The sequence below is a fragment of the Phaethon aethereus genome (assembly GCF_964289735.1).
Source record: "Phaethon aethereus genome assembly, chromosome: 7".
NCBI classification, from domain to species: domain Eukaryota; kingdom Metazoa; phylum Chordata; class Aves; order Phaethontiformes; family Phaethontidae; genus Phaethon; species Phaethon aethereus.
The window spans coordinates 25,045,483-25,059,276 of NC_138583.1; the positions used below are offsets into that span (position 1 = coordinate 25,045,483).

General features: G+C 36.5%; 1 protein-coding gene across 1 annotated transcript in view; it reads right to left on the reverse strand.

Annotated features, from left to right (window-relative positions):
* LOC309406992 (adhesion G protein-coupled receptor A3-like) overlaps positions 1–13,794 on the reverse strand; it is a gene marked incomplete at its 3' end in the record, with an annotated part of 279,833 nt that overhangs the window by 25,182 nt on the left and 240,857 nt on the right. Inside the window, exon 17 of the mRNA XM_082002382.1 lies at positions 7,256–7,401. Coding sequence (XP_081858508.1) covers positions 7,256–7,401 — 146 coding nt within the window. The remainder of the gene's footprint in view (positions 1–7,255; positions 7,402–13,794) is intronic.

Sequence of the window (13,794 nt, forward strand, 5' to 3'; positions counted from 1 at the left end):
TTGTATCATGAGTTTTGTTGTGTCATCTTTGAATGTCAGAGTTATTAAAATTGTCTTCAGAATACAACATTGTTCAAAAGATTAGCTCTATAATTAAAGCAAACTAAAACTCTGAAATGGCTCTTATCCTTAGATTATTTTAATATCCAATATAATAATATACTACCTTATTTTGATGTTGGATATAGGCCTTATTTTGGTGAAGAAAACTAAGACAAGGGCTGAGAAGAAAATATGGCTTCTCTTAACTTCAATTTTACCAAATGCAAAAATTTTATAAATGGTATTTCAGCAATAAGGCCTTTCTCCTTTCCAGGAAATATGATAAATATTGAAACAAATCACTATGGGAATAGTGATTTGCAGATAATATGTATAAAAGCAGCTGTTACACACTATGTTCTTCTTAGGAACTTGTGGTATGAGGCTATAAGCAGCCTTACAAACACATGGGGATTGCAAAAACTTCATTGTTTGATAATGAATCAAACTAATTACAGCACAATTTGAAAATGAATCTAAAAATATACATTGGAAAAGACAATTTTCTAGTCTTAACTTCCAATAACTAAAATAAGAAGCGTTTATAATATCAGACATATCAACAGCATCCTGGCCTGGATCAGAAACAGTGTGGCCAGCAGCACTAGGGAAGTGATCATGCCCCTGTACTCGGCACTGGTGAGGCTGCACCTCAAATACTGCATTCAGTTTTGGGCCCCTCACTACAAGTAGGACGTTGAGGCACTTGAGCATGTCCAGAGAAGGGCAATGAAGCTGGTGAGGGGTCTGGAGCACAAGTCATACGAGGAATGGCTGAGGGAACTGGGGTTGTTTAGTCTGGAGAAGAGGAGGCTGAGGGGAGACCTTATTGCTCTCTACAATTACCTGAAAAGGGATTGTGGTGAGGTGGGTGTTGGTCTCTTCTCCCAAGTAACTAGCAATAGGATGACAGGAAATGGCCTCAAGTTGCACCAGAAGAGGTTTAGACTGGATATTAGGAAAAATTTCTTTCCTGAGAGAGTGGTCAAACATTGGAACAGGCTGCCCAGGGAGGTGGTGGAGTCACCATCACTGGAGGTGTTCAAAAAACGTGTAGATGTGGCACTTCGGGGCATGGTTTAGTGAGCATGGTGGTGTTGGGTTGATGGTTGGACGTGATGATCTTAAAGGTCTTTTCCAACCTTAGTGATTCTGTGATTCTATGAGTATTTAAATTATATCCAACTTCCTTGAGCATGGTGTAGCAGATTTTCAGTGAGACTGTTGGCTTACTGTACCATGGTTCATCCAGCTGGTGAAAAACTTACTTGCAGGAAGACATCACTTTCACTTACTTTCCAATAACAGAACTGTGTCTATTCTAATAGTAAAGAGTGAACTACAAAGATTTCCTCAGGGCTTCTGAGAATTCTGCCCTGTGGCATTTCCCATTTATCTCAACATGTATAAATTACAGGAGTTATTAAGGAAAAGGCAGACAATCCCTTGGGATAATGAGGCCTAATTTTAAACTTTATAGAGGAGGTTTGGTATTTTCACGGTGGGAAGGAAAAATGGGCTTCAATGGATCAAGATTAGAGGATTTAGTATTTAAGGGCATACCATAAGGAAGAAAACAACAGACTGTAATTGATGCTTTTCATCTGACCTCTTTCTCTCAGCCTCTCTCTCAATCATTGTTTGATACTGGAAGACATGAATTCATGAGAGCCAGTGCTAATGAAAAATGCACAAGAACTTAACTGTATTTCAGAGCTGCTGGTGTCAAGGGGACAAGTAATGTCTGTGTCTGTCAGAATGTAAATTAAGTCATTTCATATGATTCACACTCAAGATCCAGAAAAGAACATGGCCAAGAAAATGACATGACTTATCTGGCAAACTTGACATTTAATAGAAAATTTATTATCATGGTCAAATTTTGATCTCCCATTATACTGTTATTATGCTGCAATAAATTATAGCCAACTTCTTATAACTGATAGGAGAAATTTTCTACACCCTGAGAGTAACAAAGATTGTTTTCTGAAAACCCTTTCAACCTCAGGAATATTAGAAATCATTAGTTCTTTTTATTCTAGGGTTTTTCTCTGGTAAAGGACATAATCATTCTTTAAAAAACTAAATATAAGAAGTCTTTAGTATTCATAACTGGAGTGTTTTTAGTACCTCCATTATGGTGCAAAAACATCATGTGCCAATTTTCAATGACATCATGAGTATTGTTGTGTGCAACTAAAATTCAGCAAACAGCCTGCTTTATTGGTAGCTTATTCAGGAAAATTGCCACATCATCAATTTTTGATGGAAGTCACAACACTTCCAGCCAGGCTCTCTCCAGACCTGCAGTTAAGCAAACGCAGCAGTACCTAGCAGTAGATTCATTTGTGCCCATGAGTTGGTTTCCAGCTTATCAGAATTCAGATCAAGCATCTGAATGTTCATCCTTAGACAAGTAGGGTTAACACTCGGAGCAAAGCACTAAGCAGATGCCGTGACCCTTGTGGTATCATGCAAGTCTGTAAAATCTTGTCACTGCAAGGCACGAGGCTCATCACGGGACAGGGTGACACAAACCAAAGGAAAGGGTTTTCCTGGATTTGAAAGTTTAGCATGGTTTCTCCTTTTTGCAGTGAAAGAATTTAACATAATCGAGGGTCACAAAGATAGTCACATCTACAGTTTAGATGGATACTACTGATTAATGTTTAGGTGGCTGAGAGAAATAATGAGCCAGGGAATGATTGTGAAGAGCTGCTGCCGCCGCATTCACAGGAGAAGGGGAGGATGCCAGTGAAGCACTATTGCATCTTGTGCATCTATGTGATCGGGCTGTAGGTTTTTAGTCATCGCTACACATCCATTACCGTTCAACTGAACCACTTCAGTTCTTGCCTACTATTTCTAGGTCTGCTCTGTGTGAAACTTAAAGGACAGTTTCTGTTAAACAGTTAAGACAGTTCAAAATATGTGAAATATGCAGACAGCTATCTCATTCTAAAAATGATTCTTAACTTTTAAAATTATGTGAAGTTGAAAACAATAAGAGAATGGAATTGAAGCCAGTGGTATTGACTGTAGATGCTCTGTGTGTGCTGCTGAAAACTGATTTAATTTGCCTGAGTTACGATCTTCCCAAAATTCTGTGTGTTAATTTTTAATAGCCATAGTACTAAGCCTAGTACTTTAAATACAAAGGGAAGGACACACAATACATTCCTAAATTGCTGTTACAGCTAGGTATACAATTTTTCTAAGGCACTGCATGAGGTACTTTTCCTAGAAGCCCCACAACTTTAGCAAGAACCTTTTAAAAAGCTTATCAAGCTACATTACATAATGAACAAGAAGTTCAGCAGAGACAGTGACATCACCTGTTATCCACTTGATTCTGCAACCTTATTTATGCACATTGATATTTTTTCATGACAGATATAGGATATTGGGCTCTCTAATCTGAAGTTTGCCATATTAGTTATTCAATGAACATCTTGCAAGGTAAAAGAGGATGGAGGAAATTAGGAGACATATTTGTACCTAACCCTAAGATAAAAGGTAACTTAATTATCTCTCTCATTAACACCAGTCTCTGGCCCAACTGGCAGCTTGGGTTTTTTTTTTTTATTTTAAATGTTTACAGTACAATTATGCTCAGTAGTTATCTTATTAAAAATTATAATAGTCTATTCTTTTTCTGTCTTTCTGGAAAGGAATGATTTTAACAGAATATCTGTACGTGCACAGAGCATCACATGAAAAATGCATGCACGTATTGGGTATAAAAACTAATACTACCTGTGCCTCAGCTTGGCCCGATGAGAGGTTTTGTACATTGCAAGTAATAGCTGAATTTTGCATGCCCCTTTCTCTTTGCTGGCAAAATTTAACTTCAGATGAGCCAGAAGCCAAACTCTGCCAGGTTTAACAAAGGTCCACTGAGGATGAACAGATAGAATTATTTATTTCTATTAAGAATACTGGAGAGTATATTTTACAGGAAGTAATTTCATTATCTGTTGAAGTGCTAGGGTTCAGCATTTCAATACACAAAATTCAATGATGCATTAATTTGATCCACCTCATTAGCATCCAGGCACATTTAGTAAAAAATGCCAGAATTGTTACAGTTGGTTCCAGTCATCAAAGTGGTAGGCCCCAAGAGCTTTAACTCTATAACTAACAGATAGTATATATAATATATCATATATACAATAAAATATATAAAGTGCATAATGTATAACATATAAAATGTATCATACAATATATGATTAATATATAAAAAGAGGCAATATTCAAAATCATATTGCCATGAGGAACAAGTTTCGGTAAAATTACACTGCAAAAAGATTTCAAGTTTGATCACTGTACCTGGAACAAAGAACCACAATTTTACATAGTAGGATACATCTTGCCACAGCTCAAGGAAAACTAGGAGGAAAAGATCAAGTGTACCTCATTTGTCTCTAATTCTGCAAATGAATATGCAAATAGCAGGCAGGGAAACTGAAAAACTGTTACAAGCAAATGTCCTTTTTACTAATAGGTAAGGTCTCCTTTTAGATATTTTGGTATTTATTTTCACTATTTCAGCTACTTTTTAGAGTGGATCAAGCTCCTTGAAAAAAATGTGGTGAGACAATTTTTGTAATTTCTTGGCAAACTCCATGCCATAGATTTATGTATTGATTTTTGGCAATAGTCCCACTTATTGACTCACAAAAGATATCCTTATGTCTCATAGAGCAAGTGCATATACAAGGAATAGAAAAACACTCATATGTGAACTGGAAACCCAGTCTGTCATATACATCCATTACTGGAAAAGGCCGAAGGAGAACCGCGAAGTGTACAATTCTTGCCAAACACATTCATATATTTGCGTTCAACAAAACCTGAACACAAGTCCAACTAGGTCTATAGACAGGGATTACTGACAAACTACCTCTTGTTTAAAAGTGTCTTGCAGACCATATTATATGCATCCTAGCACTGATGGTCCTGACGTATAAAAAGCTTAACTCAATCTCCATTTGAACAAATTTTTTATCTTTTAGCTATCTACTGGTGTCAAATGGAGTAAAAAATTAACACTCCCTCACCTAAACCCAGACCCAGACAAACTGTGGTTATCTCTTATGCATCTGAGGCATGACATGTATAAAGGCTGGCATCAGTTTATAGATACAAGAACGCTGTCTAGTTAAAACATTTCTTATAAATGACTACACTGAAATACAAGCATCTTTAATGGATTTTATGGAAATATTATGATACAGAATAATTCTGATTTTAATTTCATTAAAACCGGGAAAGTTAAAATGCCCATAAAAATGATCATTATTGTTCTAAAAGAACAATTACTAATTATGAGTTTGTCATTTTCTTGCTTAAAGCAATTTTTAATTTTCCATATACTATGCCTATTTTCTACATGAAATGAAATTGATCCTTACTACTTTGAATCTAGTACTAACCATTATGAAATCATATTAGACATTAGACACATGCCTGTGTCTCTAGGACATATGGTGCCCTGAGCGAGAAAAGTAACTTAGAATCATTTTACTTAGCTATTAAAAAATTATACTCATGTTCTCTTACAGCTAAAAGGAGGTTTAACATTTCTGTTACTAAACTTAAAATATCTACTGTTTATTTTCATTGTCTGAGAACCTCAACATGACTGGTACAACAAAGATTCTAATTAGATTAGTCTTTTCTGTAATCTGATTTTCTATTGTTTTCCAACTCAAACAAGATTTGAATTTGAAGAACAGACACAGGTCTATGTAACCTGTAACAATTTTCTACTTTAATAGCCACACTGCGGCATTTGAAAATTGGCAATTATTCATTTCACCAGGAGCTAGTAACTGAAAGAGTGAAATTCTCATCTGTGAAGAATGGTATAGTAAATCATGGGTTATCAAAGTCAGGCACCCTCAGTGAAAGTATATTCTCTTGCTTACCCGTAACAAAGCTAATGTTCAATATGGCTCTTCCTCTCTTCACTATACAAATTTTATGTTAACTTTAATCAATTTCATCTCTGTTTTAAAATGTTTTAAAAAGCAGAAAACTAATCATGTTAATAAAGATTTCACTCAGCAGAATCAGACAGCAAAACACAGTTAATCTTCTATAGACTTTTCGCAAGTTGTGACAAACTCACACAGCCATTTATAAATGCTACTTAATAAACATTTTGTATTCAAAATAAAATAAGCTAAGTCTGTTTAAAAGAATACACCAATCTTGATTTTTCACAGCAAAACCATAAAAAGTAGAATTCGTATTTCCTGTCCTTCATTATAAAACTGAGGTCTTTAGTCTGAATTGACCATTCAGGTTTTTCCATGATCTGTGGGGAAAGAGAGGCACCTCCATAAGACAATTCATCCTGTCCTCACACAAACATCCAAGACAGATGGGAGGAATTGTTTTCTGGAAGTTCCTCTCTGTCTCCGTGTCCCTCCAAAATCTATAGAGGGACACTAGATAACTTGGGCTAATACCTAACTTTTTGATAGCTAAAGTCAAAAAAGATGAATCCATCTTCTCAGGCCTTTGGTCATAAATCCTAGTTTGTAGTAAGGTTGGTTGGTTTTGGTTTTGTTTTGTTTTGTTTTTTTTAATGCAGACTGACTATTTTGGCTTGAAGTTACAGCATCTCATAGCCATCTGGTTAAAATTCTTACTGCATTACACCTGCCGTGCTGTCAGAGACATGTTATTTAGTCTGGTCCATCTAGAAAGCTGATAGGGAGTCCAGACTTTCAGTCACTACTGTAATAGCATTACATCTCTGATGTGGAATGAGGAAGGTTGCTATCAGGTTACTAGGCAATCAATACAAGTGTGGGCAAGATTTACAGCAGAATAGGTAAGGGAAAAAGGAAGAGTCATTATAGTATAGTTTCTGATGATAAAATAATGCCTGAACCCAGAAGAAACCAGGGGTTTTTCCTCCATAAGAAATCAACAGAAACATTTGAATTGCTCCTGTTCAGATAAAGGTATCTGAACCTAGCCAATATCAGTTCTGCATATTTCCATCTCCTGAGTAGAATTAACTATTAGCATAAAATAAATATTCAGGTTTTTATATACACCTAAGTGACTCAATTCTTCATGGATCCTATTTATAGTATGTAAGAAATAAAGAATAGAGAAATAAATGTGAAAGTTTGTTTAAAATTTATATGCTTTAGAAATACATTCAAAAAAAAGAAGTATAGCTAATATTCCATACCTGAGTAGTGGTTGCTTTGGATAAGAATGTTGGTCACTGTTTTGACATGGCTGAGGTTTTTTTGTAACTTGCTTATAAATATTCCTGGCAGTTACTCCAATCCATAACATAGTAGAGAGTGTAGAGTAATGTAGTACTATGCCAACCTAAAAAAAGAGTGGACAGTTAAACAAGCCAGTAAATGGATCAATAAAACAAGAGTTTTAGAAGAATCTTACTGCGTAAGTGTACAAGCAAACAGATTTTTTTAACTGAATTTGTAAGTGTATCCATTTTTTATTTCTCTCTGGTTATTTCTAACCAGGGAAAACAATTTTTAGAGGCAGATGGAATCTGCATATAGCCAAGGTTGACTTCTTGTAATGGGATCAGTGAATCCATCAATAAAACCGGATTATTTTCAGACATATATTTTAAGGAATTTATAACTTGGCCATAAAATTTTTAAAATTAAATGGCAGCTCTTGGCATCCCCCCTTAAAAGGAAATACAAACTCTCAATAATGTTATTATAATTTTGTCTCCAAGAAACTAGTGTGTTTATCATTGAAAGTAAAATAAAGTACAAACACCTCTAAACTACTAACATCTTTGTTATGCTAGTAATTGTTATTCATTACTATGGAAACCGTAATTGGAATTTTATCCAATCTCCAATGCTTTATTACATCAGCTAAGTCTCCATCTGATTATATAAAATGAGGTTACCTTTGAAGCAATAACCTGACATTTTGCAGTGACAAGTAAAATATTGCTATAATTGGAAAGCACATAAATGTTTAAGGAATACAGAGCATTGCTGAATAAAGCTAACACAAATCTATTATCATGATTTATTTGAACCTGTGTTCATTTTTGCTCAACTTAAAATAATTGATGGGTAGAGACAAAAATTCCAGGAATATTGTTTATATTTATTAATATAGCACAAAACTTGAAGATAGCAGCAACTATCAAGAGAAAACCCTTTGTAATTTTCTCTGGGACTTGTCTGACACATTAGACAAGGGAGTATAAAGCCTTCATAGCTGTTGCTGCTTGAGGTAAAAGAAGCAGAAATAAGAGAATGAGACAACTTTGTATCGTCAGCTGGCAGACGTTGCCAGGTCAGTGGCTAGTGCTATCTGGACTTAGTTCATACGTGGCTTGCATAATTTCTGTAGGGATGCAGTGAAATGACTATGAGCGGGGGGAGGAGTGAAGGAGTAAGGCAGGAGGGAAAAGAGGAGGAGGAGAAAGGGGGAGAAAAAAGAGGCAGAAATCATGAGAAAGAACTGGAAAAATTGTAGAGATTTGGTTCATAACCTCTTTCTTATTTCAGCATAGCACTGCTACTATATAGCCTGCAATTTTTCTACACAAGTATGCCAAAGTGGCATTCACATTCTTATGTCCATAAGAATATGAATAGTAGGGATGAATTCCATCTGAGAAGGCACCTACATGTGAAATTTTGACAACATATGTGGCCATATATACAGAAATGATCAACGACTTGAGTGAATAAAATTCCTAAAAATAGTACAATAAAATGATTTTATTGAACTTTCAAGGAGGAAACTGAACTGAACACATCATTGCTCTGCCACACCTTAGTCACATTCATTCACAGTGTGTTCATATTTCAGCAACTTAGTTCCTTCTGATAGATGGACAAATTGAACATGAACAAGAGACAGAAACACCTGTACATCTTCTGTACTGACTCTTTAATAATATGCCTCTTTCTCTCTCTAAAAAAACCACAACAAACCATTTGCATTTTTTGCTTAAAGAAAAGAGGATATATCCTGATGGTACCGGACCTCCTCATGACTGACAGACTTGAAGGACAATGGTGACAATCTGGAGATAAAATGTATATGGCACAACAAAAATGTGAAATTTGGAAGGGTACGCTGGGCTGTTAGGCTAAATTACAAAGGGAAGGGTGTCTTTTTCTCCGTGTGGTGGTGATTTTGTTTCTCACTTCCCATCACAAAATATGTTTTTTGGACTAGAATTTTTGGTCTTATTCATGCACTAATAATAATTAGTAAAGAAACACTTGTTATACCTCATCTTGAAAATTCAGTATTTCAAAGTGGTGGGCTTTACTCTCTGCCTCTTACTTCCCCGTATCTCCACACTGACATCAGTCATGACATAGAGGTGCATTTTCCTCACTGTTCCACTTAGGGATTGTGACTGCAAGGTCTTTTGTCCCCTTCAGCGGGACCGCTTCTTTCTAGCTCTCTTAAGCTAGGAAGATATCTGAGCCTTATGCTAGAATTACACAAGATACCAGCTCATGACATGGAAGGGGAAGAAAAGGCTCAAGAGAAAGGGGAACAGGACAAAGATAGTTTTGTTCAGTAAACTCTTACTTAACTCTGTTAGCAAATGTAAACCTTAGGCTTATGCACTAAAAGTCCAGGATACAAATTTATCTGTGTATATCTTGTTACTGTGCCTCTATAATGCTTAAAAAGCCAATAAATAGATACAAATTAAATACCCAAGTGTTCACTTAAAGCTATTTTCACTCAAAGTAGAACTTTTGTATTTCACATAAAATTGTATGGGAAGGTTCAAGTTTTCCACACAGAACAAAAGATTAGGATTGAGTATATTAAAGTGATGACACTTATTTGTAAGAATGTTTTCCACTAACAGGCCAAATGGTACGGAAAGAACTGTCAGGATATATGCATTGAAGACAGCATTGCAGCTAAAACTATTTAATAACCGCAGTTATATGGTGAAAATTTTCTGGTTTCCTTGGACTCATTTTTTCCATGCCCTGTGTTCTTAGAACTCTTATCTTTGGGAATAAGTACCAGCCTACTGAATAGATTACACTTTTCCATAGTAAGAAGATCTGTCTGCTCCTTCAATAAATTTCAGTACTTTTAGAGGTAACTTAAGTTCCACATCATGCAGTTACCATGTTAATGACCAGAGTACACATTTATCCAAAGCATTTTGGCACAAAAAGCTCTCTTGATCACCGTTAACGTGCACACAAATTTCTTTGGTTTCCTCTAGTTTTTAATTTGATTTTTTTTTCAATTGTAATCATATTTCAGATAAGATTGTTCTTCTTTAGCCAGTTCTATTTAAAGGAGGATATGGATATGCACTGACATGCTGATTAAGCTATTAATCCTGCACTGAAAATTATTCTTTTCAGTAAAATGAAGGGATTCAGGCATTTCTCTGCAGTCTATAACACCATTTAAGATATTTTATGATCTTAAAATATTTAGCCTCAGAACAATCCTATGCTCCCTTCAAAGGCAGAATTGAGGGCAAGAAGTTGAGACCCACAAATGAGGTACCTGAGACAAGGAAGGATGATCTTCAGCATGGACTTCTAACTGCATAGTGTGCAAAGTCTTTAGCTGTCATAGGTTGCTGCTAGTAAAGTTTTCAGCAACCTGAAGTCTTGCTTGTGCATATGACTAGCTCTGTTCCTGTCTCAGCAGACATGAACAATGCAGCACCATTCTCACCAAAGACCACTCAAGAGCTCTTAAATAGCATTCTTTGTTTGAGACACCCTAACTGTCAAACTTGATCACAGTACATTAATTAAAAAAAAAAAATAGCTAGAGCAGAAAGAACTGCTCTTTTCCTCCTTTTTCTATAATATTTCTGTATCTATAGCTCCTACCAGAGATGCGGTGCATAGCTCTAGGGCCTTCTTAGTTTAACAGGATTCAAATCCAAATGTTGGACTTCCAAGGGTAGTATTTGAACTTCTAGGCTACTGGCTAGTATGGAACGGGCTTCGTCTTTCTTGCTGAAGATTTAGGGTCCTACAGAAAGGAATTCACAAGCAGCTTTACATATGACACTCATCAGGGAGAAGGAAGATCCAAGCCTTGACAAATTTTACGTGGAATCTTTTATTTGATAAACCATATAGGAGGATCTTGGAGATGTGATCGAAGTGATCATGCCACTCAGTGACTGGCCACTAGGATAAAAAATTATGATTCTGTCTCATTCCCTGACTTTTATGTCTCCTGAATCTTGTGCCCCTAGGCTTATTCTTCATGCTTCAACATGTTGAACTGACTATTTCATCCCCTAGCATCATAGATTCATGGCTATCATGCTCTCCTGGAAAGTACAGGCCACGAGACTGAAATCTTTCAGACTGAGGGTACAGAATCAGTGCCTCTCACACATGAGGAGTAATCCAGCTACAGTTGTGTCTCCTTCCATCTCATTCCTTACATGAAAGAAATAAGCCTCCTTCTGCCCTTTGAAGGAAAGTAATCCAAGATCCTAACTCTAGGAGATGGAAGGGGCTGACTATATCATCCACTGTCTGGCTCAAGCCCCTTTCTGGATAGTGTCCTGGCTCTGATTAATCCCATTCTGCCATTGCTAACACAACCTTTGCCTTCCATGAAAGATTTTGCCATAAACTCAAGACTCTCAGTTCTATATCAATAGCCAGCATTCAGTGACACCCGTAATTAGATTTGTGGGTAATCTAAACAGTCTGTAGATATAACCTCATTCACACAGGAAATCTGTGAAGAAGCAATCAACTCTTCCAGACCATCACCCTACCATCAGTTTTCTTTATAAATCATAAAGTCTGCATAGCACATATGCAAGTGAGACTGTCTATACAAAATCCTCTCTGAAATAGGTATGCAGGTTTAAAAGGGACTGTTAAATTTTTAGATAAAAATTAGTATCTTACCAGCTCTGAAAACACATTTTTTTGTGTAATTACTTTGCCTTCAAGGGGATACGAAGGTTCTTCCAGCTATCAATCACAGAAAATGGATCCATTTCCATAGCATTACGTCCTGCTGCTTAAAATTAGCCTGGGACACCTCATTTAGAGGGAGAAGGTGATCCAAATTAAGTTATTTTAAAACCACCATTTTTGGTTAATTATGAAGGATAAAAATTAGCTCAGCCTATTATTTCACTTGGGTAGGGATGTTGCAGTGAAATTTGTGTGAAATTTTTAGGGATAATTACAATAAGAAGAGTGGAGGTTCACTGGCTTTGGCATCACATTTCAGTGCTTAGGACAGAGAATGCTTGCACTTGGAATCTTCCCCTATGCACTCAGGAAACAAAAAGTGCAAATTACATTGCTGCAGAGTGAAGCTGTGTTTTGAATTGTAGCAGATGGAAAGATACCTGGCTATAGTAACACTGACAGTGTTACACATGCAGTATAACTAATATTTTATTGCTGCTTGAAGCTATAATATTTTCAGAAAGAGACAAAAATTAGGCTTGAAGGACACACAAGCCCAAAACAGCTATATAAATATACCTTTCATTAGGCTGAGTGATTTAAAGAATTGCTGTATTCCATACACAGGAGAAAAGGAGTGCTGTCCACCCCACCACTGCTTACGTACGCTATGGGAAATGCTCAACTATGTGAGCTTCTCAGGAAACCATTAGTAGGTCTGACCTCCCTACCTTGTAGCTTTGGCACCCTGAATAATAATTCATGGAGTAATCCTCTCAGGGTTATCACAGGAGGAGACAGGCACTGGAACTCACAGAATTTTGAAAAACTTTGCTGTGAGTAGGCAAGAAAGGGTCTGTGGTGGGGTACAAAGTTCTGGGACTGAACATTTCCTCAGCCTCTGTTATAGTCTTCCTCAGTTACAGGAGTCTTGTCTTAGATTGTTTGGACTGTTGCATCTGTTAGCCCTACCTAGTTATATCAGACAATTTCTACCAGGAACCAGAGGACTGTGTGTGTCTTGTGTGTCCTGTATCTTTCCTATTTTTTAACTGCTGATGATATTGTCTGTTGATGTAGCATGGTGTCAGGTAAATGACTTTACGAAACTGATTAGAAGGCATATATGAATTGATCCATTCAGTTTCTCTAAGTGTGCATGTTTCTAAGCAGCTCAGGATCTGGTCCTATACCATAGCAAGAAATAGCTGTTACTGATAATGCATTTTGTGAAGATACCCCTGTAGTTTATGTATTTCTCATAACAGATTATTAATAACTCATTTATCTCAATCAGTTTCTCCTTATCACTGTTAATACTGCATTGTTACCATGCAATCTGCAAAGTAAATAACCAGACAATGATTGTAACAACAGATGGTCATTTGTGACCGTGTAATTACACAGCCATGGCTGCCCTACAAACTGATCTGCTGCCCTCACTTGCAAACTGCAGATAAAGACAATGGTAAGTGATATTTCAATTTGCTAGAACTCACAGATTAATTATGACACAATACACTAGATATTGTGAGATATTTATCTCAGAATAATCTAGTGGACAACTGTCCACCAGATTAATTCAAATGAATATCATGTAATAAACATAGGTGGACTTTGCACGTAGAACCTTACAGGTGCTAACAGAGCTACATGTGCTGTTTTTTGATGGTCATGCACAAGTATACACAAAAGGCTTCCAAAACATCTCACTGAAAATTAGTGATAACTCTTACACTAGTTATGGAAGTTTTGCAGTGACTCTGATGTTGGCTGGTGACTCTTGCTGTTTACACCCATTCAAGCCAATAAGAAGAACCAGATT